At 44.6% G+C, this 17353-nt stretch overlaps 1 protein-coding gene across 1 annotated transcript in view; it reads right to left on the bottom strand.

Annotated features, from left to right (window-relative positions):
* LOC148891801 (laminin subunit alpha-3-like) overlaps positions 1 to 17353 on the bottom strand; it is a 120180-nt gene that overhangs the window by 63042 nt on the left and 39785 nt on the right. The window contains exons 8-11 of the mRNA XM_089008182.1: positions 9786 to 9904; positions 8362 to 8452; positions 1635 to 1766; positions 206 to 340 (exon numbers count right to left, since the gene is read on the bottom strand). Coding sequence (XP_088864308.1) covers positions 206 to 340; positions 1635 to 1766; positions 8362 to 8452; positions 9786 to 9904 — 477 coding nt within the window. The remainder of the gene's footprint in view (positions 1 to 205; positions 341 to 1634; positions 1767 to 8361; positions 8453 to 9785; positions 9905 to 17353) is intronic.

Raw genomic sequence — 17353 nt, 5'->3', positions numbered from 1 at the left:
TTTGGTAATATTAAGGAACTACTTTTGTCTTTCCTGCTTGGCTTCTTAACGTCATCAGCTGTTGAATTTGTAAATGCTTTTTATTGATTTGTCTTAAAGCACATTGAGTTGACTTTAATTTGTTTCTTGTTGTTTCTGCCCATGAAGATGATAAAAAGTTAATTGTGCAATAAAAAAAATCACGCATTGTTTTCTGACAACTCACCGGCACATTCCGGGTACCCATAGTAGCCTGGTGCACATTGCTCACAGCTCTGGCCTCCGTAGTTGGGGAGACAAATACACTGACCGCTCGCACTGCAGGTACTCTCGGCCACACCTGCCCCATTGCAAATGCATGCTGGAGATTGGGGAATAAATAAAGTGGAAACTTCAGACCGTTTGGAACCTGAAATGTTCATTAATTGAAGGAACCTTTCTCATTTAACTAAATGAAATTCCAATCAATCCATTCCAGCCACAAATTTAAGCTAAATGTACCTATTCTATTCTTTATAGCAGGGGTTGGGAACCTATGGCTCGCGAGCCATATATGGATCTTTTGATGAGTTCATATGGCTCGCCGATAAATCTAAATACATATTCTCACTTTTTTCTATTCATTTTCTGTTGGGGCTGTATTTAGCGGAAAGCGCAATTTCGATTGGATGACACTGACCAAGGTTGGCGGAAAGTGCAATTTTGATTGGATGATACTGGCCGTCAGTTGAAACAGGTAAACACCCCTTTAGATGAGCCCAACGAGTAAAAACAAAGTACACTTCAGCTTGAATACACCGAAGATTCGCCTTTGTGGAGAGAAAAGGTTCTGATTCTAATTTGCAATGAAACAATACCATCGATGAAACAGTCGAATGTCAGTGATATTTTAAGAAGCCCCATGTTAACGTTAGCATCAATATATGTACTTCTGTAAGAAGTATGTTGCATAGCAAGTGTGGAATTTAATGAGCCGTGTGCAGGCTAGCTAGCAGTAACCTCGCGTATGGACCGGCAAGTTGACTTTCATTTCGATCGTTTGGCTGGATTTTTACCAATCATGAGGAATGGAAAACCATTCATGTTAACGGTGAGTGCTATCACAAAGTTATTTTAAATAATACATTCTGAAATTTTGTTGAAAAGTGGCCGTGCGTGTGTGTGTGTGTGTGTGTGTGTGTGTGTGTGTGTGTGTGTGTGTGTGTGTGTGTGTGTGTGTGTGTGTGCGTGTGCGTACTCGCGTGTTGTGGCTCTCACTGAAAAACATTTCTAAATATTTTACTTTTATGGCTCTCTTAGTCAAAAAGGTTCCCGATCCCGGCTTTATAGTATAAATATAAACACTATCACACTAGAAACTGCTATAAAAAATACTGTATCTTACAAATCAGTCAAAGGGTAAAGTAAGACCTGGAAAAGAAAAAAAAAAATCAAGCTTATCTTTCCGCCCCAGCAGACTCTAAGAAGGTGATAAGATGAGGAAACGCCACTTGCGTGCATAATATGGCTCGCTCTGTTTGAAAGCTTCTCAGGCATGTAGATTGTGACATGTGTGGTCAAAACGTTGCCGTGTGCACATTTCAAAAATGTATTGAACATTTACCTTTGTCATCTCAAGACTCAATATAAAAGCTGAACATGGAACAGGAACTTACAAATGCACTGAGGGTAGTAATGGTGTCCCTCTGCACAGCGCTCGCAGTTTTCTCCTGCAAATTTCACTTTGCAGATGCATCTCCCGGAACCCATTTCACAGCCTGCCGTGGTCCACTCATTGCACTTGCAGGCTGCCGAGACACATCCAAAAATGAAATGAACTCACACAAATAATGCAAAAGTGGAATTTCGGCATTTGAATCCTATATTAAATTCTATTTTGGTGTGCAAAAAATAACTCATTCACTGCCAGCCGTGCAAAAATGTGTCCACTCCAGTGCCAGGGTGTCACATCTCGTCTCCGCCCGGGGCGCGCCCCGCCCCTCCTGTCACCTCCTCCGCTGCTCCATGGAGACGGCCCCTCCCATCATCACGCACCTGGGTTCCCACAGCTGTTTGTCATTCCCTTGATTGTGCCTTCTGACTATATTTACCGATCGCGCAATACTGTCTTTGTCGGAGTATTCTGAAAGCTACCCTGCTACTTCCGTGCCGTCAGATCAGCTGTCACCGATCTCCCTCATTCACCTCACCCTGCTGTCATTTTTTCATGCGTGCCTCAGTAAAGACTTTTGTATACGAGTATCTGTCTCGCCGTGTATTTTGGATCCACACTCCCCGCTTTCCTTTCGTCACTCGAGCCCAGCCCTCGAGCCTCAAGTGACGTGACATAATACTCCGACCAACTATGGATCCCGCCGGCGAAGACAGATTCCTCGCCGCCCTCACCGAGCAAGCGGAGCGTTCGAGCCAGCTGGCCCGAGCCATCGCGGAAATCAGCCAAATTACCACCATGCTGGCTCAACGCTTCGCGGCGGCGGAGGCACGCATTTCCGCTCTCACGGCCAAGTCTTCCCCGCCCGTGAGTAGGCACGCTCTTCAATTTCCTCTTCCCTCCCGCTACGCAGGCGAAACCGGGCGCTGCGCTCAGTTTTTAATGCAGTGCACGCTCGTGTTTGAGCAACATCCATACGCCTGCGTTAGCGATGAGGCGAAGGTAGCCTTCATCACCAGCCTGCTCACGGGAGAAGCCGAGACGTGGGTGCTGGCCATCCGAGAATCCCGTACCCGGACTTCGTCGCCGAGTTACGCCGGGTTTTCCATCATCCGGTGATGGAATCCGAAGCAGAGGGGAGACTACTGGACTGCGTCCAAGGGGCCCGTTCAGCCGCGGAATACTCCGTCGACTTCCGCATCCGAGGCGACCGAGCGTTGAGGGGGGTGTTTCGTCGCGGATTGAACACCGACCTCAAGGACGAGTTGGCTACCCGCGACGCGGGCACCACCTTCGACGACCTGGTCGCCACAGTCATCGGCCTGGATCACCGCCTTCGGGAGCGACAGAGGGAGCAGCGCGGCCGACGGCCCAGACGGCCCCGAAGCCGGTCCAGATCTCCCACACCCGGCAGCGAGCGCGTGCGGCGCCTGGAGGAATCCCCCGAACCCATGATCATAGGGGGAGGGAACGACCGCACTATCCCCGGGGCTCGCCGCACCCAAGGCCCCCAGCCAAAGACCTCAGGTCCCCGCAAGTCTCCGTCGAAACGGCGACCACAGCGACCTCTGGAGGTCAAAGCCACGACCCCCATTACACGGTTGGAGCTGGACAGCGAATTAATCGGCCCGTCCAGTTCCCAAACCGTGCGGGCCCTTGTGGACTCGGGGGCCCGAGTCACCCATATCACTGCCCCGCTAAAACTCCGTGTAGCGGGGAACCACGTCGAGCACCGCCAATTTCTAGTTATGCCCTCCCGGAATGCGCCGTTGGTATTGGGTCTCCCCTGGCTCAACACCCACGACCCATCCATCTCCTGGGAGGGCCCCACCATTCAGGGCTGGAGCCCCTACTGCTACGCCAACTGCCTGCGGTCGGCTACGGCAGGGCGAGACCCCTCCCGCGTTGGCCCGCCCGAGGCCATCTGCCTCAAGGGCGTGCCACAATGCTACCATGACCTGCGGGAGGTGTTCAGCAAAGACAACGCCCAATCCCTGCCACCCCACCGACCGTATGACTGTGCCATCGACTTGCAGCCAGGGGCTCCATTACCGGACTCCAGACTCTGTCACATTTCTCAACCTGAACGGGAAGCCCTGAGCACTTACATAGACTCCTCCCTTGCGGCGGCACTCATCCGGCCGTCACGGTCTCCGTTGGGCGCAGGGTTCTTCTTTATTGACAAGAAGGACGGAACCCTGCGTCCGTGTGTCGACTACCGGAGTCTGAACGACATCACCATCCGAAACAAATACCCCTCCCCCTCATGGACTCAGCCTTCACGCCCCTTCAGTCCGCAACCATTTTTTCTAAATTAGACCTCCGCAGTGAGTACCACTTGGTCCGCATCCGGGAGGGGGATGAATGGAAAACTGCATTTAAAACACCGTTAGGCCATTTTGAATATCTGGTGATGCCGTTCGGACTCACGAACGCGCCCGCCGTCTTCCAGAACTTGATCAATGATGTGCTCAGGGACTTCCTCAATGTTTTTGTTTTCGTTTATCTGGATGATATTCTTATTTTTTCTCGTTCGGCAGAGGAGCACCGGCAACACGTCCGACGGGTACTGGCGCAGCTCCTGCAAAACCGGCTCTACGTGAAGGCAGAGAAGTGCGAGTTACAGTCCGCTCTCTGTCCTTCCTAGGGTTCATCGTGGAGCAGGGGCAGCTCAGGGCCGACCCCACTAAGACGAAAGCGGTGGTGGAATGGCCGATCCCGAAGACGCACAAACAGCTCCAGCGGTTTTTGGGGTTTGCCAACTTCTACCGCCGCTTCATTCGAGGGTATAGTCAGAAGGCACTTCCCCTCACTAACCTCACGTCCTCCAAGATTCCCTTCAGGTGGACGCCCGACGCTGAGGGGGCTTTCAAACGCCTCCGTCTTGCCTTCACCAACCCCCCTGTTCTGCGTCATCCCGACCCGGATCTCCCGTTCACGGTCGAGGTTGACGCATCCGAGTCCGGAGTAGGGGCCGTCCTGTCCCAGCGCTCTCCCATGGACCAGAAGCAGAAGGCTCAAGTGACGTGACACAGGGTTTTTGTCATTGTCACTTAAATTCCAGGACCCACAGAAGAACATGCAGACATAAACATTCAATGCAGCGTAAGAAACATTAGACTCTCTTCTTTCATCAGAAAAAAAAGAGGTAATTCCTATATTATATGTGGCTGGAGTTATATGAGCTTGAAATGAGGGCGGCTGTCCAAAATACAATGCAGTACATTCATATTGGATTATATGGGGCTTTAACAACACCTGAAGCTGGAACAAAGCACGAACATGGAAAAAGGGAAATGCTGCCCTCTTGTGGAAGGGAAAAACATTGCCAGCATTTTATCGGCACCCCAGCAAGAACAACCAAAACCCAAACACATTCGGGAATGGTGCTCTACGTCATATTTCTAATTCCCGAATAAATTTGGGAATGGCAGTGAATGAGCTAAAATTCTTTTTTGAAGGGGGTACGGGGGTGTTGCATAGTAGGCCATGTCAAATGTCAGCAATTTCCCACTGTCCTATACTTAAATCCTCCACTTTGTGGAGAGGCTATTGCAATGAAGAGGAGCAGACATGACAGACACGGTGACAGAAATGTAAACAAGGGAAGGGCCCACTTGAGAGCAATGCCGTACATTTCTATATATAACTATTTTATGTCGCGGGCACTCATATTTCCTTTTTCATGCATTAAGTGAGCAAGACGGAGACTTGAGCAAGACAGAATGGGACACTAATAGTCCAGCTTTAAATCTCCCTCCACACGCACACCCGCTGTGTATCATCAGCGGTGCCTTGCTCCCATTGTTCTTTTATCCAATGAGCTCGCCCCTCGCACATCGCCACCTGTTGCCTCATTTTTCTGCAACTGTAAAAGTTCAAGTTCAGCGGAAGAGGAGGGTGAATGTCTAAGGAGTACTCAGAAAGTCCCAGAGATTTGAAAAGCTTTTTTGGCGTGATGTAGTTGTGTAGACGTCTGACATTTGACCCGAATGTGGCTTGCTTCTTAAATCTTTCATGGCGTTTTTTTCACCCGTGACAAGCTCATTGAGACTGGGTGAAGATCCAGAGGCACTTTCAAGCGATGGCAAGACTACACTGTCTGAAACACTAGATTGATAACCCTGCTCGAGTTTACAAGTAAAAGTAGGAGCCATCTACACACAGTGCAATGTATAAAGTGCTTCTATTACAAATGAAAATGAATTTCATTGTCTTTGGATGCTTGTTTTGTCTGTCTATAGTCGTGGCTTTGTTTTGCAAGCCGAAGCCCTTGCTTGCCGGTTGAAGGCCCTGATTCCACGAGAGGTCGTCATGGTAACAAGTGGGGTAAACAGTCGCTCACTTGTCGAGGACCGGTTTCGTCTTTTAAATGGCAAGTATGAAAATAAATTACTGAAATTAATTAAAGGGCATTTGGATCAAACAATGGCACAGTAAAAACAAAAAATAATAAGAATAATAATATGAAAAATGTCTTTTATCAGAGATACAATGCAAGTTAAGCTTTGTAGATGAATATTTTGAGGTTATTATAAATCTGCACATTTTTTTTCCTCAATCACATCAAATTTTCCTAATAGTAGTAATAAAATCCATCCATTTATTTTCCAATCCTCTTTTTATCCTAACAAGGTTGGTTGGGCGTGCTGGAGCCAATACCAGCCGTCTTCAGGGAGAAGTTGGGGGACACCCTCAACTGGCTGCTAGTCAATCGTAGGGCACACAGAGATGAACAACCATTCACCCTCAAACTCCCACAGAGGGGCAATTTAGAATGTCCTGTTAAACTGCAATGCATGCTTTTTTGTATGTGGGAAGAAACTGGAGTACCAGGGAAAAACACTGCGCAGGTACAGATGAGAACATGCCAACTCCACTAAGGAAGGCTTCAGCCAGGATCAAACCCACAACCTCTGCATTGTCAGGTCGACACACTAGCCATTCGGTCACTAATGAAATGAAAAATAATGTTGATCATATACAACATAGTAAAATATGAAGAAATATCTTAGCATTCAGGATTTTAGGTTGAATGCGGCCCAGTAGTCGAGTGGGTAGCACGCTGGCTTCACAGTGCAGAGGTCGTGAGTTCCGGTCCCGGTACAGCCTCATTGTGTAGAGTTTGCATGGGTTTTCTCCAGGTTCTCCAGTTTCTTCCCACATTCCAAAAACATTTATGGGAGGCTGATTGAACACTCCAAATTGTCCATTGGTGTGAGTGTGAGTGCAGCCGGTTGTTTTTCTCTATGTGCCCTTTGATTGGCTGGCAACTAATTCAGGGTGTCTGCCGCCAAGTGCCCGAAGACGCCTGGGATACAGTCGGCACCAGCATCCTCCGCGACCCTAATGAGGATTAAGCGGTCTGGAAAGTGGGTGGCTTTTCGGTTGAGCACCAGGCGGACATTTTTTGCCCTGCCACTTTGCCAGTAGCTTTCTTGATCCCATATGCAACAATATTAACACCTTCTGTCCAGGGTGCCAATCTCTCCCTGATAAATTCTTGCCGTTATTCTCGCTGGAGATCCTCTTCCAGCTTCTGACATTCTGCATCTTCCGCTTCTTTCTGGAATTCTGGGTTCAGAAACCATGGGAATTGCAGCTTGTCTTAGATGATGAAACTGTGGAGGTTGGGCATGTTAAGTAACCCAACTTGGGAGTTTCTTGTGCGGGACGAAGGTTCGTTGGCCTGGCTGTTCGAGAGTCAGCGCCCTGGGGGTGCGGTCCCAGAGGAGGATAATGTTGACTAGATCGACTGTCAAATGTCCATTCTTACTTGTTGGATGCATCTGATCTCTAGATCTGTTCGATCAACATCACCTCTTGTCTGAGTCTTAGGCTTCACCACTGGTTCCATCTCACTCTGCTCAGTTCCATCCTTGGCTTGGCAACTGTCAGACGCCTCATGGAAAAGAATAACGGCATCTTCTTGGGGCAACTCAAGCTTCTGGTTTCCTTGATCCCCTTCAGAACTCTTCAATCCAGTTTGGTTGGCCCATGCTACACAACTTCTTACTCGTCCCACCTTATTCATCTCGGCTTCCTTCTATCTTTTCCACTTCAGCAAGGCGTAACGATCCCACCTTCTTCATGCAGGGTGAAACGATCCCACCACTGCCACCAATTGTCGTGCGGCGAGACAGCAAGCAGGTGGAAAGAGGATAAAAGTTCACTCAGCCAGATGCAGGAAGGGTATTGTGAGTTTTCTTTATTTGAAGTTGACATCAGTTTTCGGCAGACCCCAGGTAACACTGCTCTCCAGGTTGTCCTTTGTCCCTCTTCTTCCTCCTCCAAGAGACTGGCTCAGTCTAGTTTTAAAGGTGCTTCACCTGAGCTTCTGGCCAATCAGGTCCCAGCGGCAATTGGCCATTCCCAGGTGGTTGCAATCACCTTCTCAGAGTCAATTAGTGGTCTAGCATCATGACACCGAAAATTCATCGCTATAAATTAGAACACATGGTCAAATCTACATTGTGCAAGCATTTCATGATTACATTTAACATAAAAATGAAAATTTCTCAAAAACCTGATATGCTGGGAAAATGTTTAAAAAGGAGCACTACAAATACTTTTAGGCACATGAAAATCTGTCTGTAGTTCAAATTTGCTGTTGACCAATGTTATATACAGTACAGTATTTTGGGGTAAACCCCCTTCTAAAAATGTGAGTGAGTTACTCCTTTGATGTTGGGATGAATAAAATATGTACACGACAGCTAAAAAAAACTTACATATACACCCATTGGGAGACTCGGGGGCAACTCCATAAGGTCTGAAGTAGCCTTCAATGCATCGCTCACAGTTCACTCCAGCAGTGTTGTGCTGAAAAGAAAAAAACATTCACTTGGTGGCCTCCCAAAGAGGTTCATTGGTTTCATTGGTTGAAAAATGTTCATTAATGAACACAGTGATTCACAGTTATTACATGTATCTTGGGCTACTCGAAAAATGGTGCATTGCTCTTTTGCGCCTGTTTTGATCACTTTAAGTTGTACATGTGTAGCTGGCAGTGACAAATTGTACTTGGGTAGTGTGTTTTTCTTGATATAAAAGCCAGTGGGGAATTCTGTCGATGAGTGTCGGAAGTAGGATCCCGAGGTTAGAGTGTCAATACATATGCACACACATGCACACACACACACACACACACACACACACACACGCACACAAACACACGCATTGTTTTTTTCCAAGATGGCGCCTGAGTAGGCAGCCATCAGCAAGTGCTCTCATGAGCCTTGCTTTTTTGTTGTTTTTGTCTTGTTATTGTGTTTTCTTTTGTCACTTTATGTTGTTGTGCGTCACGTGGAACGGATACAGATTGTTTTTCAGCATTTTTGGTCACAACAATCATCAGAGGAGACTGTGCTGAGCGGTTGCGCCTTTCGGCAGCATGAATATGCCAGTACTGTTTTTGAATGGGAGAAATGTCGGAGCCATTTGACTGTCATCGCTGGACAGCTCTGGGGCCATTGTGCTTTTTTAGCGCCTGTAATGGGCAGCATCTTCACAGCCCCACTTTGTTCAGCGGAAAGGTCGGTGCTGTTGGACAGTCTGCGGTTGGATGGATGCATGGCTTGAGGAGCCCGCGTTATGAAGAAAGCAGCGTCAGCGCAGAGCGCCGATGCGTATGTGGAACTGTCGCGGCTTGGAATTGAAGCGGATTTATGTGGGACAGGAGATGTGAGACAATGTCTTTTCGTCAATGGATGCTACAGGTTCGTGTTTGCTTTCAACATTTAGCTTGTAGTAGATGTACAAATTCCACCATGATGTCCCTGATCCACTGCTGACATGGATGCTTTGATCCTCTCCTCTTTCATCTAGAACTGCTACATGTCATCATAAAGAGGGTACAGCAAGTCCTGAAGAATGAATGACTCTGTCTTTGTATTGTCATATTTGCTTTTTTTTTTTTTTTTCCTAAGATGTCGGCGCGTGAACGCGCAGCGGCTGCCCTCTCCCGGCAAGTTGGCATTTTCATGTTTATTATGTTTGTTAAAGTCATTATAAGTGCCTTGCATGCTGGGTCAGAGAGGACAGTAATTTCATCTGTGCTGTATGGCATGCATATTAGCATATTTGACAATAAAGCTGACTTTGACTTTGATACACACTCACAGGAATCGGTTCAGACTTGACGAGCGCTTCATACCTGGCAGTTGATGCACACGCCTCCTCCGCTGTACCTGCCGGAGATGTCTAAACTTGCTCCTCTGGCTTCCACCTCTGGGTTGTAATAACAGTCGGCGGCATGAGCAAAGCACTGGCAAGCTGATGAGGAAACCCCCAACACACGTACACACACAGAAACATCAAACGAATCAATGTGAAACAGCAAAAATGACAAAACTGTGCTCGAGGGCCATCAGAAAGTGAAGAAGTATGATGACAAATAATAAAATCCCAACTTCTTCCTTTTGCAAAATTGTGATTAAGCCTCCAGGATGAGAACCATCAGTTTTAGTGGAGAGTGCCCCTTTTTGTCATTAAGTTTTTTTTAACCCATGCCCATGTACAATTCTATTTGTCTATTTGTATTCTATATTTACATATTTACATACACACCCATTTCCTACATATGTACAGTGCATACAATACATTTTCAGCACCTCTCATGGCATCACAATGGCAATGACGTTACCAGATTAGCTAACATTTGGCATAACATCCTTCGCATTGTTTTACTACAGTGATCCAGTGCCATTTGTAGAGCATTATGAGTAATTGAAGAATTTGGGGGGAAAAGAAATTGCCTATGTTAATAATACCAACTATGAATATATTGTGGTATCAAACTCATTTTAAAACATGACCCCTTAGAACAGGGGTCCCCAAACTTTTTCCTGTGAGGGCCACATAACTTTTCCCTTCTGTGGTGGGGGGCCGGTGTCAGTTTGTAAAAGAAAAAGTGTGACGATCGTAGGGGAGCTTAAAAAAAATGTTTTCCAGAAAGCCACACATAACCAAATAACCCTTTCCAGGTTCTTTACAGAAAAAAGGCAGGAAACAAATAATAACACTATTAATACGTCTGTGTAAGCTCTCAGTCGTACAGGAGTGGTCCATTGATGAGAAGGTTTCTTCAGCCGTCATCTGTACAAATTTGAAGGTTTCGGACGTTTCACCTCCTATCCAAGAGGCTTCGTCAGCGAACTAAAGTCTGACTGGTCGTATCGGCCCTATTTATATATCCCTAATGTCCAGCCAACACTATTAATGAAATAAATAATAACTAAATAACCCTCTCTGTGTTCTTCAGAGAAAAAAAGCCATGGAACATTAACTTTCTGTTGTGCCATGCACAATCTTAACAGATAAAAGTTCAGCTCAGTTGTCAGAGCAGAATCTCTCTGACACATATGAGCAGAAAAAAAAATCAGGAAATAAATAACACTATTTATGAAATAAATAACTAAACTCTCTCTGTGTTCTTCAGAGAAAAAAAGCCATGGAACATTAACTTTCTGTTGTGCCATGCACAATCTTAACAGATAAAAGTTCAGCTCAGTTGTCAGAGCAGAATCTCTCTGACACATATGAGCAGTCTCTTAAAGTTCTTGTGTTTCTTCCTTATAATCCGTAGGTTCCAGGCTTATAGACACCGCTGTTTGCAGCTCTCTCTCATCAACTTCCCTGTGAAAACCACAAAGGAAGCAGGTTGAGAAAGTGAACTAAGTGATACAGCACCTACACAGCACAATACATTTCACTACCAGTATGGCTGTAAAGATGGATTTTATCGTAGAGTAGATTTTATTATGATTATATTTGTTTTTACTCAGAATAACTCATTCAAGTCAGAAAAGTGAGCTTACCTATGTATGTTCATCAGTGTGAACTGTGGGTCTGCATCTGGCTGGTGAGAAGTTGAATATCAGGTTCCATTGTAGTTTACAGCCAGCCTCAAGCACTGATGCAAATGTTCTTCTGTCAATCTTGATCTCAACGGAGATTTCAGCAGTTTCATGCGAGATAAGCTTTCCTCGCAGATATATGTGCTGCCAAAAACTGTGGACATTTTCATTACGTGTTTTTTGATGTTTGGATATGTGTCGTTTGCAGTGGCGGTCCGTGCATTTCACACCTAGGCCTTCAGTGAAGTCCTGCTTACTCCGACTTGAACAGATATCCCTCATAATACCATAATTTATGACACAACAGCTGGAGATATCATTTACAAAAGCAGACGCACGCAGTACTGGGCGTGGCATCACCTTAATCGTGTACAACACAGGCTATTTTCCGGAGCAATTACACATCAATAAATCTGCATCAGCAATTAGAACTTGTGACTATACGTGATACTGCAAACACTTAAAAATAAAAGGACATTTAAAATCATTTGTCCACAAAGTTTTATGAAGTCCACTAAGAATATGCAATCTTTAACAAGATTTTACGCTAAATTACAAAATGTCAGTTTAATATAAGAAAAACAACAAAACGAATTATTTGTTGAAAATAAAAGTAAACACATCTTTTTCATTTGTTCTTGAGAATAGGCTTACCTACATGCGACAGCGACACAATCACACAAGTCTCTGAGTACTTCCACTACAATCACACAGCTGCGCCAATGCACATTATTTACACACTGCAGAAGAGCAAGATTTTTTTTTCATTTTTTTTTGGAGATTTGTCATTTCATTTATTTACCATTGATTTAATATGAATGAAATAACATTTCAAAAACATGTTAAAAGTGAAAAAACAAGTAAATAAAAATGTTTGCACTCACCAAAACGGTTGTCCTCCAAAACACTTATTTAAATACAAAATCCATTCATTGATTTGTATAGCTCTGCCTCCCCTGAGGGCTGAGGTAAAGTGAGTATCCAATCACAGGACGCGTACGTCATGTTCAACGCGAGGCCCTCTAGCTAGCCTTACTGTGCCAACTCGTGATCTGATTGGCTATCGCAACTGTATATCAACTACATGTGCCCGTTCATGTACAGCGCACAGACGCCCTCACTGTTGATTCTGAAGGCGTCGGTCAGATTTCATACAGCATGGCGACACAAACTAGCTGAATTCTGATTGGATTAAAAACTCTGACCTAAAACTACAACACTGAAAGGAGCATAACCAAATGGATATAATATAACATCAAGAAAACAGTATGTACAATAATTATATATATATATATTTAGAAAAAATAATTTTTAATGAAATTGACTTTTATTATAATTATGATAATGATGTCTGATTATGTTAGGCCAGCAGAGAAGGCCTTGCTGGCCCAGACGGCACACCACTGGTCGTTTGGGAGGGTGGCATAGAAGTCAATGAGACTGTTGGGCGAAAATGCGTCTTTCAGACCATCACAGTTCTGTAACTCAGGTCCAACTTCTCCATGGTTTGGTACACTTGGTCAAAAATATCCTCTCCCGTTGTAGTCCCTTTGAGACTTTGGAGGGCTGCCAGCTCCTCGCATATCTCAAAGTTTGCGCTAACTCCACGAATAAAAATGAGCAGTTGCGCTGTGTCTTACACGTCCGTGCTCTCATCCAGTGCTAATGAAAAAAGTCAAATTCTTTCGTCTTCTGCTGCAGCTGGGCATATACATTAATCCCGATTTCTTCACCGCGTCTGGTGATTGTACTCGCCGACAGATTTACGACATTATATGCATCTTTCTTCTCGGGACACAACTCCTCCGCGACAGCATCCATACATTTCTTAACAAACTCTCCGTCCGTGAAAGGCTTACCACTGCTTGGTAAGCCTTCTTCAGCTGAGCTTGGCGTACAAATGTATGCTGCTGAGATAGTCCACTTTTCGCTTTGAGAGTTTGTCTGCTCATATTTGGCCTTGCATGCTATCGTACTTGTCTTTAATAAATAATAATAATACATTTAATTTACAAGCGCCTTTCTGAACACTCAAGGACACTTTTTCATTACGTGTTTTTTGATGTTTGGATATGTGTCGTTTGCAGTGGCGGTCCGTGCATTTCACACCTAGGCCTTCAGTGAAGTCCTGCTTACTCCGACTTGAACAGATATCCCTCATAATACCATAATTTATGACACAACAGCTGGAGATATCATTTACAAAAGCAGACGCACGCAGTACTGGGCGTGGCATCACCTTAATCGTGTACAACACAGGCTATTTTCCAGAGCAATTACACATCAATAAATCTGCATCAGCAATTAGAACTTGTGACTATACGTGATACTGCAAACACTTAAAAATAAAAGGACATTTAAAATCATTTGTCCACAAAGTTTTATGAAGTCCACTAAGAATATGCAATCTTTAACAAGATTTTACGCTAAATTACAAAATGTCAGTTTAATATAAGAAAAACAACAAGACGTTCACAAAACGAATTATTTGTTGAAAATAAAAGTAAACACATCTTTTTCATTTGTTCTTGAGAATAGGCTTACCTACATGCGACAGCGACACAATCACACAAGTCTCTGAGTACTTCCACTACAATCACACAGCTGCGCCAATGCACATTATTTACACACTGCAGAAGAGCAAGATTTTTTTTTCATTTTTTTTTGTAGATTTGTCATTTCATTTATTTACCATTGATTTAATATGAATGAAATAACATTTCAAAAACATGTTAAAAGTGAAAAAACAAGTAAATAAAAATGTTTGCACTCACCAAAACGGTTGTCCTCCAAAACACTTATTTAAATACAAAATCCATTCATTGATTTGTATAGCTCTGCCTCCCCTGAGGGCTGAGGTAAAGTGAGTATCCAATCACAGGACGCGTACGTCATGTTCAACGCGAGGCCCTCTAGCTAGCCTTACTGTGCCAACTCGTGATCTGATTGGCTATCGCAACTGTATATCAACTACATGTGCCCGTTCATGTACAGCGCACAGACGCCCTCACTGTTGATTCTGAAGGCGTCGGTCAGATTTCATACAGCATGGCGACACAAACTAGCTGAATTCTGATTGGATTAAAAACTCTGACCTAAAACTACAACACTGAAAGGAGCATAACCAAATGGATATAATATAACATCAAGAAAACAGTATGTACAATAATTATATATATATATATATATTTAGAAAAAATAATTTTTAATGAAATTGACTTTTATTATAATTATGATAATGATGTCTGATTATGTTAGGCCAGCAGAGAAGGCCTTGCTGGCCCAGACGGCACACCACTGGTCGTTTGGGAGGGTGGCATAGAAGTCAATGAGACTGTTGGGCGAAAATGCGTCTTTCAGACCATCACAGTTCTGTAACTCAGGTCCAACTTCTCCATGGTTTGGTACACTTGGTCAAAAATATCCTCTCCCGTTGTAGTCCCTTTGAGACTTTGGAGGGCTGCCAGCTCCTCGCATATCTCAAAGTTTGCGCTAACTCCACGAATAAAAATGAGCAGTTGCGCTGTGTCTTACACGTCCGTGCTCTCATCCAGTGCTAATGAAAAAAGTCAAATTCTTTCGTCTTCTGCTGCAGCTGGGCATATACATTAATCCTGATTTCTTCACCGCGTCTGGTGATTGTACTCGCCGACAGATTTACGACATTATATGCATCTTTCTTCTCGGGACACAACTCCTCCGCGACAGCATCCATACATTTCTTAACAAACTCTCCATCCGTGAAAGGCTTACCACTGCTTGGTAAGCCTTCTTCAGCTGAGCTTGGCGTACAAATGTATGCTGCTGAGATAGTCCACTTTTCGCTTTGAGAGTTTGTCTGCTCATATTTGGCCTTGCATGCTATCGTACTTGTCTTTAATAAATAATAATAATACATTTAATTTACAAGCGCCTTTCTGAACACTCAAGGACACTTTACAACAAAGACAACACACAAAACAGTAAAATCATGCATAAAACAATAAATAATAAAACAGCATAATAAATTAGACCATGTAAGCAAGTTTAAACAGGTGGGTTTTCAGGTGAGATTTGAAAGTAGGAAGGGAGTCAATGTTGCGGATGTTGGGTGGAAGTGAGTTCCAGAGTTTAGGAGCGGAGCGGCTAAAAGCTCTGCACCCCATCGTTGTGAGACGGGCAGAGGGCGTGTAGAGGTGGAGGGTGGAAGAGGATCTGAGGGCCCGAGTAGGAACGGAGATTTGAATTAGGTCAGACAGATAGGGGGTGGCAAGGTTATGGATGGCTTTAAATGTAAACAGAAGTATCTTGAATTCAATACGGAGTTTAACAGGGAGCCAGTGGAGCTGTTGGAGGACAGGAGTGATGTGGTGAAATGAGGGTTTTTTTGTGATGATCCGGGCTGAGGAATTTTGGACTAGTTGGAGTTTATGGAGACATTTTTGATTGACCCCGAAAAGAAGTGAATTACAATAATCGATACGGGAGGTGACGAGACTGTGGACGAGGATAGCAGTGGTGTGAGGGGTGAGAGAGGGACGGAGACGATTGATATTGCGGAGGTGAAAATATGCACCGGGTTATGTTATTTATGTGGGAGTGAAAAGATAGTGTGCTATCAGTGACACACACCCCACTTAGTTGGTTTCACTCCTACCTCACTGGCCGCTCACAGTTTATCCAAATTACCTCATTCAGTTCACGGTCCTCCCCTGTGTCTTCTGGTGTGCCCCAAGGTTCTGTCCTGGGGCCCCTTCTCTTTATTATATACCTTCTTCCCCTTGGTGATATCTTCCGCAAATTTGGAATTCATTTTCAGTGACGGGATTCATAGTGTCGGCGCGGATTGTATTCTTTGAATACCGCCACCGCCTCTTGACAGATGATACAAACAGCCTTTTCTTTGCATTGAACATAAAAATAATCGTTTGTCCACTGCAGGTCAATTTTGGGACCAAATAGAGCGCCAAACTGAGCGCACCTGAATATACCACCGGACTCCCCTCGACTTCCTCAAACGTCACTTTCTTGTGTCGCGTCGCATTGTGACCGACTCCTTTAGCGTGGAGGGTGGCATAGAAGTCAATGAGACTGTTGGGCGAAAATGCGTCTTTCAGACCATCACAGTTCTGTAACTCAGGTCCAACTTCTCCATGGTTTGGTACACTTGGTCAAAAATATCCTCTCCCGTTGTAGTCCCTTTGAGACTTTGGAGGGCTGCCAGCTCCTCGCATATCTCAAAGTTTGCGCTAACTCCACGAATAAAAATGAGCAGTTGCGCTGTGTCTTACACGTCCGTGCTCTCATCCAGTGCTAATGAAAAAAGTCAAATTCTTTCGTCTTCTGCTGCAGCTGGGCATATACATTAATCCTGATTTCTTCACCGCGTCTGGTGATTGTACTCGCCGACAGATTTACGACATTATATGCATCTTTCTTCTCGGGACACAACTCCTCCGCGACAGCATCCATACATTTCTTAACAAACTCTCCGTCCGTGAAAGGCTTACCACTGCTTGGTAAGCCTTCTTCAGCTGAGCTTGGCGTACAAATGTATGCTGCTGAGATAGTCCACTTTTCGCTTTGAGAGTTTGTCTGCTCATATTTGGCCTTGCATGCTATCGTACTTGTCTTTAATAAATAATAATAATACATTTAATTTACAAGCGCCTTTCTGAACACTCAAGGACACTTTACAACAAAGACAACACACAAAACAGTAAAATCATGCATAAAACAATAAATAATAAAACAGCATAATAAATTAGACCATGTAAGCAAGTTTAAACAGGTGGGTTTTCAGGTGAGATTTGAAAGTAGGAAGGGAGTCAATGTTGCGGATGTTGGGTGGAAGTGAGTTCCAGAGTTTAGGAGCGGAGCGGCTAAA

This window comes from Hippocampus bargibanti, linkage group LG11, assembly GCF_051943395.1.
Source record: "Hippocampus bargibanti isolate YZ-2025 linkage group LG11, ASM5194339v1, whole genome shotgun sequence".
Classification (NCBI taxonomy): domain Eukaryota; kingdom Metazoa; phylum Chordata; class Actinopteri; order Syngnathiformes; family Syngnathidae; genus Hippocampus; species Hippocampus bargibanti.
The sequence above is the reverse complement of the archived record's forward strand: the minus strand, read 5'-3'. Positions and strand labels throughout refer to the sequence as shown.